General features: G+C 37.4%; 1 protein-coding gene across 6 annotated transcripts in view; it reads left to right on the top strand.

The window, feature by feature from the left end:
- The window catches only part of LOC150075760 (la-related protein 4-like), a 498,776-nt gene that overhangs the window by 243,333 nt on the left and 235,428 nt on the right, over positions 1-20,015 (top strand). For all 6 annotated transcript variants that reach the window (XM_090387140.1, XM_090387141.1, XM_090387139.1 and 3 more), the window contains one exon: positions 4,950-5,053. In XM_090387140.1, the coding sequence (XP_090243266.1) occupies positions 4,950-5,053 (104 nt within the window). The remainder of the gene's footprint in view (positions 1-4,949; positions 5,054-20,015) is intronic.

Genomic DNA, 20,015 nt, shown 5'->3' with positions numbered 1-20,015 from the left:
ACGGGAGATTCCTTTCAATTGGAGAAGTCCCAATGTATTGCCAATACATAGAAACAATTCGAAGAGTGAAGTTGGTAACTACAGATCAGTTTACAGAGAAATAGAGTGGGCTAGTAAATCAGAATATCTTATAATGGGGGATTTTAACTTCCCAGATATCGACTAGAACTTGTGGGTTGGTCACTCACACACTAGTAAGACTTTTGTGGATTTATTGGATGATTCTTTTCTGCAGCAGCATGTTCGAGAGGCAACCAGAGAGAATAATACTCTTGATCTGGTTATCAGCAGTGATCATTCGTGTGTTAAGAATTTGCAGATAAAGGAACCACTAGGTGGCAGTGATCACAGTGTACTGATGTGGGATTTACTTAAAGATATAATTACCATCAGGGGTGCCGACCAGGCTAGCCGAGTGGGTAAAGTACCTGCCCGGCAACCCAAAGGTCGCGGGTTCGATTCCCGCCTCGGGCTTGGATCAAAGTACTGCAAAAACCTTGGGAGGTGCAATATGGCCACAGAAGCCGATGCGCCAACAACTACCAAATCAATCAAATCAAACCATCAGGGGTAAAGGAAAGGGTTTTTGCTTCTGTAAAGGTGAGTACAGTGGTCTCAGACATTTTTTAAATTCTGTACAGTGGGATCAACTGACGATGTTACAAACAGTAAATTCTAAGTGGGAAGTATTCAAGGAATTAATCATGGATGCTACTAAAAGTTTCATACCTATTAAGAAATATTGTTCAAGGTTTAGGCCTAAATGGTTATCAAATGAACTAATGAGACTCGTGACAGAGAAGAAAAATGCATGGGATGCATATAAATTATCAAGTGACTCAGAAGCTTATGGCAGATATAAGTTAGTCTGTAATCAGGTCACAAAGGAGGTTAGGCAGGCAAAGGCAGATTACAAGAAATCTTTGGCAAAGGATGCTAAGAAAAACAGCAAAGAGTTCTTTACCTATGTAAACTCCTGAGGGAAAGGGATGAATCTGATTGGTCCACTTGATATCGGTGGTTCGACTGTTGATGATCCTGCTCAGATAGCAAACAAACTGAATGAGTATTTTGCATCTACATTCACATATGAGGAGTTATTAAGGTTTTAAAATGGCAGAAGGTTATCAAAATTGTAGCAGGGTGCTTAATGATTTTGTAATAACTGAGAGCAAAGTGGAGGAGAAATTGTTGAACATAAGAAAGGCACCTGGGGTGGATGAGAATCTATCCAGTTATATTAAAGTAGGTGGCAAAGCAACTAAGCAAAACCTTAGCCATAATTATGAGAGCTTCCTTGGACTCAGGGGAGGTGTGCAAATGTATCACCAATTCACAAAAGGGTTTCAAAAGGTGACACAAGTAACTATAGACCTGATAGTTTAACTTGTGTTCCTGGGAAAATAATGGAATCACTGGTTAAAGAAGCATTTCGGGATCATTCTGACCAGACTGCAGTAATAGTTAAAACACAGCATGGGTTTATTAAAGGAGGTCGTGCCTGACCAATTTGATTGAATACTATGATGTGGTCACAAAGGAACTGAATGCCAAAAATAATTTTGATATCATATACTTGGATTTCAAGAAAGCTTTTGATACTGTTGCACATGGAAGACTGCTGTACAAATTGGAGAGATATGGCATTAAGGGTAAGTTGCTACAATGGATAAAGGGATAGTTGAATGGGAGAGAGATAATCAAGGGACACTGCTCTTTATGGACAAATGTTATTAGTGGAGTTCACCAGGGTTTGGTGTTGGGTACATTGTTGTTTTGTATATTTATCAATGATATTGATGAAGGTATATCAGGCTTAATGTCCAAGATTGCAGATGATACAAAGGTTGGCAGGGTTGTTAATGATAGTAAAGATGGTATGCTACTCCAACTGGATCTAGATCAGTTGGGAAAATGGGCAGAGAAATGGCAACTGAAGTTTACCATTGACAAATGCAAAGTACTACATATGGGTAGAAGTAACTCCAGAGAAATGTACCAACTGTGTGGTACTAAACTTAAGGTGGTAGAAAATGAAAAAGACTTGGTAGTAATTGTGCAGTCAGATATAAGTTTACTGAGCAATGCAGACAGGCTGCCAGGGCAGGTCATGTGCTTTTTCAATGATATATAGGAATTTTGCTAGCAGGGAAAAGGAGGTGATTGTCCCTCTGTATAAGGCAATGGTCAGGCCACGCCTTGAGTACTGTGTACAGGTCTGGAGGCCTCATTTTAGGAAGGATGTAGATTTGCTTGAGCGTGTACAGAGAAGGGCAATAAGATTGGTGAAGGGAATAAAGGGATCCTCTTACCAAAAGAGGCTTAAGTTCTGCAAATTGCAGTGGCTCCGGACTAGGCACCTGCACGATGATCTGATTGAGGTGTATAAATGTGTTGCCTTGAATAAATTTGTATAAATGAGGTGCCTTGAAAGGGTTGAGCATGCTGAATTCTGGTGGGATCCTTCCACTTGTTCAGATTATGAACCTAAGTGGGCATGAATCCAAATTAAGAAAATACAGATGTAGAATAGATGTGCGGAAATTTGCCTTTAGCCAGCGGGTAGTTAATTGCTGGAACAAACTTCCATCTGTCGTTGTGGAAGTTGATTGATTAAATAAATTTAAGGAGGAATTGGACAGGCATTTGGAGGGAATGGTTTGTGTTTTTTTTTTTTTTTTTTTTTGGCAGATGCTGCATAAGCTCATACACTTGCTTTCTTGCATCACATGCCACTACTACTTTCCTCTCATCGCTGGAATAGGCTATGAGAGGGATTATTAAAATGAATAAAGATAGAATTCTCACTGTTGTAAAGAATTCCAGAACAAGGTCATAAATTCAAAGTTACAGGGGTTAAGGTTTAGATTATATTATAGGGAGTTTCCTTCTAGCCAGAATCCTGGAATAGGTTGCCCCTGCAAGTAGTTGAGGCTGACAGTTTGAATAAATTCATAGGTCAGCCTGTATGAGGAGGAAGGCAAATAATTTTTATTTTCTTCTCTTCTCGGGGTGTTATATATTTTATTTTTTTTCCCTCATACAGTGCAGAAAAAGCCTGTGGCTTCCTTTCACGGTATGGTGAATACTATTACTAATTACACCATCAGCATAAAATGCACAAACTCTAAAATAAGTGGCAATGAACATGATAATCTTATTTTCTTCAGTTTGCAGAATTTCAGTTTTTGTGTGCTGGGCTGGCTGGTATGATATTGATATATCAGTTTGTAAAAAGTGGAAGTGGTGAGATTATAAATTATGCGTATTCCTACAGTGGCAAAACTACTGTACCTGGTGGTATAATATTTTCACCACCATAAATACATGGTGTGTATTGTAGGACCCATATTTGATGTTATCAAACATGTTTGGGTTGCTATACAAGGTAACATATCTCTGTTGGGAATTACCATGACATCTTATCTTTCTTGGTATAAGAACACAAATATTGCTTCCTCTGCATTGAAGGGGAGAGAAGCAAAAAAAAAAAAAAAAAAAAAAAACACTGGGTTTTCTTTTTTTACTCTTGGCATTACCTGGACAAACCTGTACAAATTTCAAATCTATTCTACTATGGAATATTCCTACTGCTCTCAAAATCTCTGTCTCCTTGGTTCTATTAAGAAGAGAACATCAGGTTAATTAGTGACCTGTCTCTCATAAAGTCTATAATCACTCTGTCTCATAGAATATTTGTTATGCTGAAAACCCCCCTTTTTTTAATAGATATTTTCATTGGTACTGTTTATCTTTTGAATTGGCTTCTGTAATTCCACTACTAGCTTCCAAACCAATCTGATCATGTGCATGAACCAGTCAGCAATCATTCACTGTCTGACTCCAAACTCAGAACTAACTTTTGTCATTTATCCTTTCTGTTCTGTTGAACAACCTTCCTTTCCATCCATGTGTACTTCTGTATATATGACAATATGTACTCTTGTTTGCTTTCTTGAGAATAATTAATAAATTAAATGCAGTGTAATATTTATTAATAGTTCATTTTTTTTTTCAGGCCCAGTATAATTTTGTTACTTTACATCTTGTCTGTTAGGCTACTGTCACATTTCCTTCCCCCCATCTGTTGATCCACTCATTTGATTTAACGAATTCTATTTCCATATCCTCTATTTAAATTTGTTATTATACTGTGTCCTTTATGTTTAATGCTATGCTGCTAGAGATATTTCTGACGTTTGACATTTAATCGTCTCTTATTTTATATTTTACTTTAATTTTTGTTACAGTGAAACCTCAATAATCTGAAATTTTCAAAAATCCAACACTTTTGAATGTTTCTCTGAGTGTAATCCACTGTATAAGGGAATAGGAAAAATAGACTAGTTAATTTAACTTTTCTTTTTTCTTTCTTTTTTTTTTTGTTCTTTTAATAATTTCCAGACACCAATTTCTTTCTGCTTTGTGTGTGTGTGTGTGTGTGTGTGTGTGTGTGTGTGTGTGTACACGAGTATACACCATATACCCTCTGGAATTCAATTAATAAGCCTAATAGCATAGTATATCTTCTGCTAATTTTATGAATACAGCACTGTATATAGATAATTAATATATTTTACATATTTATATAATATATTCATTATTACTGTGTACTTGCAGTGTATAAACCCTTTCAATATGGTAGTTTGTTTAGTTTTTAAGCCACTTGAATTGCTGAAATCATATTATACTGTTTTTATCTCGTTAAAAAAAAATATTGGACAATGTAAACACCCATGCTAAACCCAAATAATGGTTGAATCTGCAACCGTTATTTCTTAGGCAATTATATTACCCCAAAATTTTAACCCATACTGCTGGACCAATCCAGCACATTATCCCTGAATATTTCAACTCTATTTATAATCTTCAAAGTATTAGATTTGAGGTTATACTGTACTATATATACATGCACACATACATACAACCTTTTAATTTAACTCTTTTAGAATCACCAAATGTTCAGGTTGATGACGCAGGTGAGAAAGTACGTCCGAGCTATAAGAGATGTGTACTGATTCTCAGAGAAATTCCAGAATCTACTCCAGTAAAGGTTGTCAGCTTTCATAAAATTAATATTGTACTGTGTTAGAATTAATGAAGTAAAGTGCATTTTAAAGTTTACATAAGAATTTTGCATCTGTTGCTCAAATATCTTGTATTGAAAATCTTTATTTTTGATGTGTATATTTTATATTAATTTCAAATATATTAAATATTCAAATATGGGTTCATATCCGCACTTCAAGTGTGTGTACTCGTTGCCCAAACTCATTTAAAGTCAGAGTTTTTAATAGCTATGTATATACTGGTAATTTGTAGAAGAATAAGAGAAATTTGCTTCAATATGATACATGGAACACTTCCTTATGACACTCCAGAAATTAAAACGAATATAAAATTAACACAAAATGATTACAGTAATAAAATATATTTTTTTTAATTTAAAAAGTTTCAACAAATTTTGAAAAAAAAAAAAAAAAAAAAAAGGAAAGTCGTTTTACAAAATTTAAGTTACTTTTTAAATTAAAAAAAATTATTTTATTACTGTAATCATTTTGTGTTAATTTTATATTCATTTTAATTGCTGAGTGTCATACGAAATTGGAGGTAAAATTGGAGAAAAGGTAAATTTCTCCTATTCTTCTACAAATATTGAAATATAACAGAATGTATTGGGCATCGTAGCTCTGTTTTATACTGATCATATACTAGTAATGTAAAGCGAAGTCTTGTTTATTCAAAGAGCAATGTTGCTGTTTACAAAGAGTGTTTTGCAACTTATATACAGGGTAGTTACAAACATTTAAATAATATAGCTACATTACTGTACACAATAGGCAAAACATTATAATAATTAACTCACATTATTTAATGACTCATGAGCAGCTGAACCATCCACCCACCCTACAGTCACATTTGAATCCTAGTGACATTTTTAGAAAATTTCATTCTGACTTTAGTGGGATATTTCAAATGATATGTGGTCAAGGCATATATTGTTTTTTTAATGAATTTTACATATTCGCTGCCACTTATGTTTTCGAGGGTCTTTTAGCATTAGCATTAGTAGAGGCATTTGATGCAAGAAAGCAAGCTTATGCAGCATCAGCCAAAATAAAATAAAATATATAAATAAATAAATAAAATAAATAACCACTTCCACTTCACCCCTCTGTTAGTTCGAAATACCTGTCCAGCTGAGCCTTAAACTTATTTAGGCTATCAACTTCCACGACAAGGGATGGAAGTCTGTTCCACCAACCAACTACTTGCTTGCTAAAGGCAAATTTCCTCACGTCTATCCTACATCTGTCTTTCCTCAATTTGAATTTATGCCCTCTCAGGTGATTATTCAAAGCAAGAGGGAGAATCCCATCAGCATTGAGCATGCTCAAACCATTCAAGGCTTTGTACACCTCTATCAGATCACCTCGCTGGTGCCTAGTCTCCAGACACTGTAATTCGCAAAATTTAAGCCTTTCTTTGTAAGAGCACCCCTTTGTTCCATTCGCTACTCTTGTTGCCCTTCTCTGTACTCGTTCCAGCAGCTCTACATCTTTCTTGAAATGAGGCCTCCAGACCTGTATACAGTACTCTAGGTGTGGACTGACCATTGCCTTATACAAGGGAATAATCACCTCCTTATCCTTGTTAGAAAAATTCCTATATATCATTGACAATACACCATGAGCTACTCTTGCAGCCCGTCTGCACTGCTCAGAGAACTTCATATCTGCCTGCACAACCACCCCCAGGTCCATTTCATTCTCTACCACTGTCAGTATAGTACCACAGAGTTGATACGTTGCTCTGGGGTTGCTGTTTCCCATTTGTAGTACTTTACATCTGTCAATGTTAAACTTCATTTGCCACCTCTCAGACCATCTGCTCAACCTTTCCAGATCCTGTTGCAGCAGCATAGTGTCAGTAGTGTCCTTGACAACCCTGCCAACCATCGTATCGTCGGCAAACTTGGACATTAAGCTTGATATACCATCATCAATATCATTTATAAATACAGAAAACCCAATACTGAACCCTGAGAGACTCCACTAATAACATTAGTCCACGATGAGCAGTGTCCATTGATTACCACTCTCTGTCTTCTCCCCCTCGACCACCCCTTTATCCATAGCAGCAATTTGCCACACTGCTCCGATTTGTGCAGCAGTCTTCCATGTGCAACAGTATCAAAAGCCTTTCTAAGATCCAAGTATATAATATCAAAGTTATTCCCTGAATCCAGTTCTTTTGTAACTGCATCATAGTATCCAATCAAATTGGTCAGGCAAGACTTCCCCTTAACAAAACCATGCTGTGTCCAAGCTATAACTGAAGTCTTGTCTAGATGATCCTGCAGTGCTTCTTAAACCAGTGCCTCCATTAATTTTCTGGGAACAGAAGTTAAACTCACAGGTCTATAATTACTTGTGTCAGCCTTTAATCCTCCTTTGTGAATTGGGGTCACATTTGCACATCTCCAGTCCATGGAAGCTCTCATAATTATGGCTAAGGGTTTGCTTACTTCCTTCGCTGCCTCCTTTAATATAACTGGATAGATCCCATCCACCCCAGGTGCCTTTCTTGTGTTTATCTTCAACAATTTCTCCTCCTCTTTACTCACAGAGATTACAAGATTCTCTAGCTTACTGCCAGAGTTGAATACACCTCTGGCATTCCCCTCGCTGAATAACTCCTCATGTGCGAATGTCGATGCAAAATATTTATTTAGTTTGTTAGCTGCCTGAGCAGGATCATCAACAGTTGACCCATCGATATCAAGAGGACCAATCTGATTCATCCCCTTCCTTCTAGAGTTTACATAAGTAAAGAACTCTTTGCTGTTTTTCTTTGCATCCCTTGCCAAAGATATCTCGTAATCTGCCTTCGCCTGCCTAACCTCCGTTGTAACTTGGTTACAGATCAACTTGTATCTTGGTTACAGATCAACTTGTATCTATCATAGGCTTCTGTGCTACGTGTTAATTTGTATGTATCCCATGCATTTTTCTTCTCTGTTCATCTGACATCCATCTTCAGTTCATCTGACATCCATTTAGGCCTAAACCTTGAACAATATTTCTTAGTTGGTATGTAAAGCCTAGTAGCTTCCAAGATAAGTTCTTCGAATGCTTCCCATTTTGAATTTGCTGTTGGTAACATCATCAGTTGGTCCCACTGTATAGAATTTAAGTACTGTCTCAGTCCATCGTAGTCGCCTTTACGAAAGCAATAACCCTTCCCTTTACCCCTAATGGTAGTTACCTCTTTGAGTAAATCCCACTTCAGCACACTGTGATCACTGCAACCTAGTGGTTCATTTATCTGCTGATTCTTAATGCATGAAGAATCACTACTGATAATCAAATCAAGAGTATTGTAGTTGCCCCCCGAACATGCTGATGTAGAAAACAATCATCCAATAAATCCACAAAAGCCTTGCTAGTGTGTGAGTGACCAGCCCCCAAATTCCAGTCAATATCTGGGAAATTAAAATCCCCCATTATAAGAATCTCTGATTTACTGGCTCACTCTATTTCTCTGTACAGTTTCCTATTATACTCATCAGAGTCATTAGGCCTATAGCACACTCCTACTCTCAATTTTGATCTCCCAATGCTTATGTCACACCAAACTGACCCGACACAGCACACAGTCCAGCGATGTCGACTGGCTTCACTTCCTTGGATTTTATGTATTTCTTTACTAATAGCATAACCCCTCCTCCCTTCCTATCCTGTCTATCCTTTCTGTAGACATTGTACTCCCCAAATTCCAGTTCTGCATTCCCTATATCTGTGTGACACCACGTCTCTGAAATCCCAACAATATCTGCCTTTGATGTTTTGAGCAATACCTCAAATTCATCAAATTTATTTACTAAACTCCTAGCATTGGTGTACACGCAAGTATACATGCACCTGTTCTTTTTCTTAGCTACCCTAACACAACCCATGTGTTTACTTGTACCCCAATGATTCCCAGCAGTCTCTGAAATATCCTGCATCTTATTTTCCAGGCTGCTGCTCATTCCAATAGAAGCAGTGCAAGAATCACTTTCACTTCTGCCAGTGGCTACTGTTAATCTATTAGTCCTTGTATCCCCCCAATCTAGCAGTTTTCTGACCCACCTAACACTGCCTCGATAGCATCAGCAAACATTCTATTTAAGTGTATCCCATCCCTGTAGAAGCAGTCTCTCCTGTTAACAAGTACAGACCAGGCTGAAAAAAATTCTACCCCTTGAGCCTTGCACAATCTTTCTAGGGCCGAATTGATCAACAGGGCTCTCATCATATACTCCCTCCTATCGTGTCTGGGCAGAATTGCAGACACTTTCAAATTCAGCCCTAATTCACGGCTTTTTTTCAACAATGACCTGTACTTGTTAAGTAATTCCACCGGTCTCCTTCTCTTAATATCATTAGTGCCAACGTGTACAACTATATCACCTTTTGTGCCCTTAAAAGATGATATCCGCTCTACAACATCATCAAACTTTGCCCCTGGCAGACATACCCTGGTCCTGTTCAACCTATCCTTTTTACAAAGCATGTTTCCCGTTTCCCTGACAATAGATTTTCCAACACCTACTAGTTCCTGGGGGACTCTGCCTTGGGGGTTGCTGCTGCGTTGTGCGATGACCAAGTGCAAGCTCTGGCATTGGTGTGGGCAGCTGAGAGCTTGATGGGCCCCTCACTTTTAATCCTTCGAGGGCATCCAACCTGTCCTTCAAGCTCTCATATAGGCCGATAACAACTTATGTATGCAGATTCTTCTGGTGCTGGAAAAAGTGGGCACTGCTTTTTGATAAATAGATTTCATCTGTGAAGAATCTCACTCCAAGTAAACCTCACATCTGTTCTTTGTAGCATTCTAACATCAATTCATGTGAATGAGATTCAGAATCTGCATCGCTTGAATAGAATTCTATTTCAGTATCAGATAAGATACTATAAAGAGCTGATTCAATGTCATAAGTCAACATGCATTAGTAGAGGCACATGATGGAAGAAAGCAAGCTTATACAGCATCAACCAAAAAAAAAAATCCATTCATTAAATGTTTGTCTAGTCCTGCCTTGAATTTATTTAAGCTCTCAACTTCCATAATAACAGATGGAAGAAGTTTGTTCCAGCAATCAGTGTTGTCCCAGGCTGTGGATCCATTGTGAAAACCCTTTAAGGTAAAATTTTATAGGAAAACGCTTTACACAAAGTTGTATCAGCACGCGCACACACACACACACACACACACACACACACACACACACACACACACACACACACACACACACACACACACACACACACACACACACAGGATGATCTTTTGTTTTTCACAAGCTAAAGAATTAAAATTCAACAATGGTTTTTGTGATAAATACTAAACTGGATAAAATAACTTCAATATAAGCAAAGAAACATACAAAACCTTGAACCAAGCATTCAGCTTTTATAGTTCTCTCTAGATGGTGCAGTCGACACTAAACAAAATTCCAGCCATAATGCAATGGCCCATGGTTCATTCAGGTGCTGATATTGCTCAGTGTTTCATTTCATTTGCTGTTCCTTTTACAGTGCTCATTTATTGACCACACTTGTGAATGGATGCATATTTGCATCAAGCAAATTCATCCATGGCACAAAAATTGCAGTTCACTTTGATGCTGCATTTCAGCAGTGAACGTGTCAAAAGACATTAAAAGCTTGTATGTGAGCGGGGGGGGGGGGGTAGAACCAAAGGACATTATATTGAAAAATAAAATTATTATGCAAATTAATATATTCCATCCCAAGTTGCACAGGGTTCTAGCTATCCTTCATGCCTTAAGTTTTATTTAGCATGGTTAAATTATTCCTTTCTAAAGGGGAGGGTTACAGATCATAGGATGTAGTTAGTGGAAAATCCCATTTCTGAAAACTGATAGATCTACTAGAGGAATCCCCACATTGATGAAAGTTTGTGAGGTTTATAAATAATATTGTATTTATATTCGTGCATTTTTATTCTACTTTATGGTATGAAAATAGGAGTGCAACATTTGTGCAAGACATTTTCAAAAATATAGTGTATATTTTTGAAAATATCTGCTATTATATTATATTTTCTATAAATATAATATGCCACACATCTAGCAATACTTTTTTCTTTTAATCATACCTCTTATAGAGCATAGGGCTCTATAAGAGGCCTATTCAGGCCACACCGTGAGTAGGAAGGATGTAGAGTTGCTAGAACGAGTGCAGAGAAGGACAATGAGATTAGTGAGGAGAGAATTGGGGGCTCTTACCAAGAAAGGTTTAAGTTTTAATTTTATTTTTGAATTCTATAAATGTCAATAGTATAAAATTGTAGAGGTTTTTCCTACACAGTAAGAAATATTGGTACATTGTGTATTGGAAAATGTTTTTGTTCTTGCAAACATAAAAATAAATTAACAGTTATGTGCAAGGTATTTTTAAGATATTGATGGAATTTAAATCCTCAATTTAAACAAACTTCATTTAAATTGAGAATTGCAATTAAACAGTTATTAATACAGTAAAGAACAGGATGTTCACAAATCTGAAACCACACCAGGTGATAGAGAATATCTTCAAATTTTTATTCACCAACCAGAAAATGTGTGTACTGCTGTAGATGGCAGCATAATTGGAAAACTGTAATCATAGAATTTGACCAATCCTTAGAAGTGCATACTTTAGCTCAATGATCTGCAGTCTGCCACTGCTGTTATGTGTAAATTTCGAACACTGAAGTGGTAGCCAAATAAAATTTCTAGACGAGGTAATAGCCAAGTAAAAGTTGGTTTGAGGACGTTTAGCACTGAGTTCAGGGAAATCCATACAACATGCCAGTTGTGAGCTTGACATGTCAAGATCAATAGTGTGTAATGCATTATGTTGCTATATGAGAATGAACCCATACAAGTTGCAGCATTATATATATGCTGTTAATTGATAACAAAACCAAGAGGATGGGATTTTTCTAATAAATTTGTGATTGTACTGCCATCTACTGCATTTTGCCATTAGTGAATAAAAACTAAAGACATTATCACCTGACTATGGTTTCTGGTTTGTATCATATACCCTGTTCACACAGTAACATTTTAGTTTTGTAAAAGAGGTTTGTGTATATCATTTATTCGTGCATTATAGCCTTAGTCACTGATGTGCCAATAAAACCCAAAACAAACAAACATCATTTATTCATTTGTCTATTGAAAAACATTGTTTGTAATAAAAGAGGTATCTGTTACTTGAATTAAAATATTTGACAGTAGAAAAATAAGTAAAATTAGCTGGTTTTTTTTTTTTTTTTTTTAACTATGTAAAATAATTACAAAATTTGTCATTTAAATTACTCTTCAGACCCTCTGTAATTTCTTGTGATCATCAGGACTGTACTTCTCAGAACCGAGGTGCTAAGCTCTTACGGGGTCCCCCTTTCAAGATAGCAATGGTCCAGAATTCAAAAAGAAAGAACTTGCATCTCGTATAAATATAATCAGCAAAAAATCATTATTTTTACCGATCTGTTTAAACACAAACATTGCAATACAAAGATCACTTTGAAATTTGACATTAGAGGCCATGCAAGGACCAAGGCTAGTGCCTCATGTGCATGTTCATAAGTACGGCCCTGGTGATCATACACAAATTAGGCTTCAATTCTTATGTATAATAATTACTTGATTTACAATCTTTTTATCTTGTTAACAAGAAATTTTTGCACAACTGCAATTGCAAAGGTTTTTGAAAATTTACTAAGACTTAAATGCACCAAGCTTAGTTATGCTGTCATTAATGGAAGTATGGAATCTTTCCCATGACTTTCAGTTTCATCTTAAGAAGAAAAGAAGTCAAACGAGCAATGTCCGGAAAATTAGTGAGCAGGGGATCAAGTGCTGTCAATTTTGGCCAGAAAGTGTTGGATAGAAAGGCAGTATGAGCGACCTTTGGGTTTTAAAATCACCCTAATGTTTGTATTTTGATGGATGCAGTTTATGGAAAGGCTGTTTTTGAAACAACATAATTTGATGCAAACCCTTTATCTTTTGAGTCATTCATTTCAGTGAATAACTCAAAAAAATTTACATGTCACATGACTTAAGACAGTGTGTTATGAGGAAAACTACCATGAAACTGTACTATATCACAATTTCATTATATAGTACAACTTAATTTTTCAAAACTTTTGAAAATCCATCTTTTGACAGGTTCATCACAAATTAAAAGTAAAGGGCTAGTTCCTGAGAAGATCAAATTACATGGAAATAATGATAAATTGCCATTTTCAACTGTAATAATAGGAAACTTAACCAAAACATTGGTTTTTCCTAGTCAAACTGTCTGATACTATTTCCTTGGCACACATCTCTTGACATGGCAATAAAACTCATTCTGTTTGCCAGAATTGAAATATAAAAAAAAATGTAATGGGATAGAGATAAGAAATACTTAAATAAGTAAACTTTTTTTAATAATAATAATGATAAATAAAGTGTAAATGAAGAAAAAAAAAATTTTCAAGTGTGTATGCAGGGAGCGGTTACAAATTCCTTTGTAATAGCTCCCCATATTTCAACAGCAGCCAGAAATATTGCGCATAATTTCTACAAGCACAAGATTTGCCTTTCCCAGTGGTGCTTTCAGAAGTGTACTGTGAAAGTAGATATCATAATTTCTGACTCCTTCGGCCTATGGTGTAATAGAGGAATTAAACTATTGTTCAGAAGCTTTTAATTTTAACCCTTCTGCACCTGCCATACCATTGTTCACCATATTCTTTAATTGCACTACCAGGCCTACTGCCACTAATGGAAATATTTTCGTAATGATGTTTTCATTATTCCTTAAGTGCTTTATTTCCACACACACTGTACTTATTAAGAGAAATAAAATCTTAAGGTAAGCACAGTACTAAGTACTATAGGTTCTAATACCTCTCGTGTTTGGGGTTTACATAAAAAAATAAATAATAAATAATAATAATAAAAAATAAATAAAAGAATTTGAATGAACAAGCAGGTTTTTTTACCTCAGCAGATATTGATTCTGATATTATTATTATAACTCCAAATTTCCTTTTCTGAGATTGGCCACACCTTTATTTTCAGGGAAATTCATATTTTTATTTTGGAAGTTTGTACATCAGTGCTGTCAAACCTTTTTTTTTTTTGCTTATGTGGACACAAGAAGTTGAAGGGTGCCATCAAGGAAATAAAGTATTAAATTCATTACAAAATAAGAGTGTAACCTGAAAAAGTAAGGTAATACTGATTTGTTAAGAAGCATTTTAATCATACCATTATGAAATTAAGCTGAGCTGCATATCTACTGTTTTTCAACATATTCACCTTGTTTATTATAAGGCATTTGTCTCCTTGTGAGATGAGATTATCTGTACTCTTCTGAAAGTCAAAGCTCATCTCAAATAGCCATGTTGCACGTTATGTTGAACATACACATCTGTGTTTGAAATCCCTACCAGAAAGATTCCATTTTAAAGAACAATATAATCAAGAGTCTGAAGGAAAAAGATCTGGTATGAGGGGGGTTTAGTAAATTATCTACCTACCTATGAAGGAAATGAGATCAGAGGCAAAAATCTGATTTTGTTGGCAATGAGGAAATACCAGACAAATAAAATTTTGTCCTGTCCATCAAAGAACGCAGAAACAGCAGACTTCAGTTCGTTATCATTATCGACATGAAATCCACGCAAGTTTTCTTTGAGTGTCAAACAGAAAATAGTCACTGGGGTTGGGGAGGGGGATAGATCCGGACTGTAAATGTATACTGTAAATTTAGATCTGAATCTGTAAAGTCACAGTCTCTCTCTCTCTCTCTCAAAGCAGCAGGAATAGCCTGTGCACTGGTGTGGTGTCCTGAAGAAGCAGCACGCCTTTAGAAAGTTTTCTACGGCATTTTTCTTTATGGCATCCCTTAGGTTGTACAGTAGGGATGCATATGACTCCCCAGTGACTGTTTGCTTGTGTTCCAAGTAGAGAATATACAAAATTCCCCCAGCATCCCAAAATATGGTAGCCATAATCTTATCAGCCACAGGTTGTGTCCGAAATTTTTTGGTTGGGACATCCCTTGCTCTTCCATTGCATTGATTCTTGCTTGGTCTCGGGATCCATCCCCCTTACGGGTGATGAACCCATGTTCCATCACCCATAATGCCCATGCTCAATGCTGATAGGATTCTTCCTCTTGTTCAGAATAATCACCTGAGAGGGCATAAATTCAAATTAAGGAAAGACAGATGTTGGATAGACGTGCGGAAATTTGCCTTTAGCCAGCGGGTGGTTGGTTGGTGGAACAGACTTCCATCCCTTGTCGTGGAAGTTGATTGCCTAAATAAGTTTAAGGCTCAGCTGGACAGGTATTTCGAATGAACAGAGGGTTTTTTTTTTTTTGCTGATGCTGCATAAGCTTGCTTTCTTGCATCAAATGTCTCTACTAATGCTAATAATTCTGGAGATGAACGTTTCGGGATCCCTTTCATTAAGTTCTAAATTATCCTGAACACTACTCTGAATTTCTTCTTCACAAGGGTCAGAAATCTGCAGACCCACCTTGCACTGACCTTAGTCATCTCCAAATGTTCATAGAGGATGCTTATAACTGTTCTCTCGGATATGTCACATTCCCTATAGATTTGGATACCTTTAATTGTGTGTCATTCAGCACAAGGGTTTCCACAGCTTGGCACATTTCTGGAGTTCTTGCTGCAAGCCTTCCTGGACATGGATCATCTTTGATGGATTCTCTGCCCCACTTGAATTGTTTTGACCAGAATTTCAACTGGTACTCTGAAGGTGCACTGTTGTCATACACAGCCACCATCCTTTCATGAATGCCTTTGGCTCATTTCCTTCTTTGGGGAGAAACTTGATGACTGAATGATGCTACAAAAGAGGAGGTAAGCAAATACTTAGCCATAATTATGATAGCATCGTTGGACTCAGGGAAAGTACCCGTGGGCTGGAGATGTACAAATGTTTCTCCAATTCACAAAGGGGATCAAAGGGTGACATGACTAATTACAGTCCTGCTAGTTTAACTTCTGTTCCAGGGAAAATAATGGAGTCACTGGTTAAAGAAGCATTGCAGAATCATTTAGACAAGAGAGCATTAATAATTCATACACAGCATGGGTTTGTCAAGGGGAAGTTTTGTCTGACCAATTTGATTGGATACTATGTGGTCACAAAGGAACTGGATGCAAAAAATAATTTTGATATATACTTGGATTTCAGGAAGGCTTTTGATACTGTTGCACATGGAAGACTACTGTTCACACTGGAGCAGTATGGCATTAAGGGTAAGTTGCTACAATGGATAAAAGGATAGTTGAGTGGGAGAAGACAGAGTGATAATCAATGGATGCTGCTCTTTATGGACTAATGTTATTAATGGAGGCCCCTGGGGTTGGGTGTTAGGCCCATTGTTGTTTTATATATTTATCAATGATAATGAAGGTATATTAGGGTTAATGTCTAAGTTTGCAGACGATACAAAGGTTGGCAGGGTTGTTAATGATAGCACAGTACTGCAACAGGATCTAGAAAAGTTGAGCAAATGGTCTGAGAGGGGGCAACTGAAGTTTAATATTGACAAATGCAAAGTACTGCATATGGGTAGCAATAACCTCAGAACTGTACCAATTGTGTGGTACTACACTAAGGGTAGTGGAGAATGAAAAAGACTTGGGGTAATTGTGCAGTCAGATATGAAGTTTTCTGAGCAATGCAGACAGGCTGCCAGAGCCTGTCTGCATTGGGTCATGGGGTCTTGTCAATGATGTATGGGAATTTTGCTAGCAGGGATAAGGAGATGACTATCCCCTTGTATAAGGCAATATTCAGGCCACACCGTGAGTAGGAAGAATGTAGAGTTGCTAGAGCGAGTGCAGGGAAGGACAATGAGATTGGTGAGGAGAGAAAGGGGTACTCTTACCAAGAAAGGCTTATGTTCTGCAAATTGCAGCATCTGGAGAGTAGGCACCTGAGAGGTGATCTGATTGAGGTGTACAGGGCCCTGAATGGGTTGAGCACACTGAATTCTGATGGGATTCTTCCACTTACTCAGATTACAAACCTGAGGGGGCATAAATTCAAATTGAGGAAAGACAGTTGTAGAATAGACATGCGGAAATTTATAGCTTTAGCCAGCGGTGGTTAATTGCTAGAACAAACTTCCATCTGTAATTCAAGGAAGAAGTGGACAGAATTTTGGACCGAATGGATGGGTGAAATGGGAGAGTTTTTTTTTTTTTTTTTTTTTTTGGGGCCTGATGCTGTATAAGCTAATGGTTACAGCAGCACAATCTAAAAACATAGTGGAATCAAAATTAGTATGATTCAAATTGAGATATGTAGGAACATGATAAATCATAAATGCGTAGATAATTTATTGAATGCACCTCATATTATCATGCAACAGAATCACATCCTCTTTCTTTGACATCATATTTCCCTCATTGGGGAAATCTACAACGGGGATTTCACTATTCAGGAACTGAAAAGAGCCCTCGCTCTTTCCAAAGCAAGTGCTCTTGGACCAGATGGCATCCATTATGAAATGATTAAGCATCTTTCACCAAAATCTATGGATTATCTGCTCTTTCTATATAACAGAATCTTTACTGAAGGGCAGTTTCCGGATTCCTGGCGCAAGGCAATCGTTCTTGCCAGGAAAGGATCCAAAAGTCACTACCAATTATCGTCCTATTGCTCTGACTAGCTGTCTGCAAAATCCTGGAGAGAATGGTTAATTCTCATTTAATATGGTACTTAGAATCAAACGACCTTCTCTCCAACATCCAGTGCGGCTTCCGAAGGAACCGGTCCACTTTGGACCATCTTATTAGATTGGAAACATCCATCCGGGATGCTTTCCTAAAACGCGAACACTTGATGTCGGTGTTCTTTGACATGGAGAAAGCGTATGACACAACTTGGAAATTTGGCATCTTCAAAGATCTGCATAGTTTTGGTCTTAGGGGGCAATACGAATTTGTAATCATCAACCAGTAAGTCACAGAATTAAATATTTTCCTACATTACCTGTCAGATGATGCAGTATTACTGCTAGCTTATAAATAAATACAGTAAACCCCTGCTATTTGTGGTTTTCTGTATTCGTGGTCACTGATTTAATATAAAATGAAACCTAAAACAATGAATTTTAAAGTGCTGTGAACATTTTCCACCATGAAAAACATGGGCAGGGCTTCATATTAGAATAAGAAGCGACCTGGAGCGAGGGGTGTTGGGGGTTTCAGGGACGGATGGCAGTCATCATGGAATAGTTGGGTATATGGGATGTGTTAGGGTAACAGGGAATAGGCATAGGAGCATGTATGCTTGCATGTATACCAATGCTAGAAGTATAGTAAATAAATTTGATGAATTTGAAGTGTTGGTCAAGACATCAAAGGCGGATATTGTTGGGATAGCAGAGACGTGGTGTCACAAAGATATAAGGAATGCAGAACTGGAATTTGGGGAGTACAATGTGTACAGAAAGGATAGACAGGACAGAAAGGGAGGGGGTGTTATGCTGTTAATTAAGAAAAACATAAAATCAAAGGAAGTGCACCCAGTTAATATAGATGAACAGTGCTCTGTTGAGTCAGTTTGGTGTGAGATAAGCACTGCGAAAGGAAAAATAAGAGTAGGAGTGTGTTATAGGCCTAATGACTTGAATGAGTACAATGAACAATTGTACAGAGAAATAGAGTGGGCCAGTAAATCAGAATGTCTTATAATGGGGGATTTTAACTTCCCAGATATTGACTGGAACTTGTGGGTTGGTCACTCACACACTAGTCAGACTTTTGTGGAGTTATTGGATGATTGTTTTCTGCAGCAGCATGTTCGAGAGGCAACCAGAGAAAGTAACACTCTTGATCTGGTTATCAGCAGTGATCATTCGTGTATTAAGAATTTGCAGATAAAGGAACCACTAGGTGGCAGTGATCACAGTGTGCTGAAGTGGGATTTACTCAAAGAGGTAACTACCGTCAGGGGTAAAGGAAAGGGTTTTTGCTTCCGTAAAGGGGAGTACAGTGGTCTCAGACAGTTTTTAAATTCTGTACAGTGGGATCAACTGACGATGTTACAAACAGTAAATTCTAAGTGGGAAGCATTCAAAGAATTAATCGTGGAAGCTACTAGACTTTATATACCGATTAAGAAATATCGTTCAAGGTTTAGGCCTAAATGGTTATCAAATGAACTAATGAGACTCGTGACAGAGAAGAAAAATGCATGGGATGCATATAAATTATCAGGTGACGCAGAAGCCTGTGGCAGATATAAGCTAGTCTGTAATCAGGTCACAAAGGAGGTTCGGCAGGCGAAGGCGGATTACGAGAAATCTTTGGCAAAAGATGCTAAGAAAAACAGCAAGGATTTCTTTACTTATATAAACTCTAAAAGGAAGGGGATGAATATGATTGGACCACTTGACATCGATGGTTCGACTGTTGATGATCCTGCTCAGATAGCAAACAAACTGAATGAGTATTTTGCATCTACATTCACACGTGAGGAATTATTACAATTTGAAAATGGAAGAAGGTTATCAAATTGTAACAGTGTGCTTAATGATTTTGTAATAACTGAGAGCAAAGTGGAGGAGAAATTGTTGAAGTTAAACATAAGAAAGGCACCTGGGGTGGATGGGATCTATCCAGTTATTTTAAAGGAGGCGGCAAAGCAACTAAGCAAACCCTTAGCCATAATTATGAGAGCATCCTTGGACTCAGGGGAGGTCCCCACGGACTGGAGATGTGCAAATGTGTCCCCAATTCACAAAGGTGGATCGAAGGGTGACACGAGTAATTACAGACCAGTTAGTTTAACTTCTGTTCCGGGTAAAATAATGGAGTCGCTGGTTAAAGATGCATTGCAGGATCATCTAGACAAGACTGCAGCGATAACTCAAACACAGCATGGGTTTGTTAAGGGAAAGTCTTGTCTGACAAAT

The sequence above is a fragment of the Mastigoproctus giganteus genome, chromosome 13 (genome assembly GCF_048544385.1).
Source record: "Mastigoproctus giganteus isolate SK-2022 chromosome 13, ASM4854438v1, whole genome shotgun sequence".
Taxonomy (NCBI): domain Eukaryota; kingdom Metazoa; phylum Arthropoda; class Arachnida; order Uropygi; family Thelyphonidae; genus Mastigoproctus; species Mastigoproctus giganteus.
The sequence above is the reverse complement of the archived record's forward strand: the minus strand, read 5'-3'. Positions and strand labels throughout refer to the sequence as shown.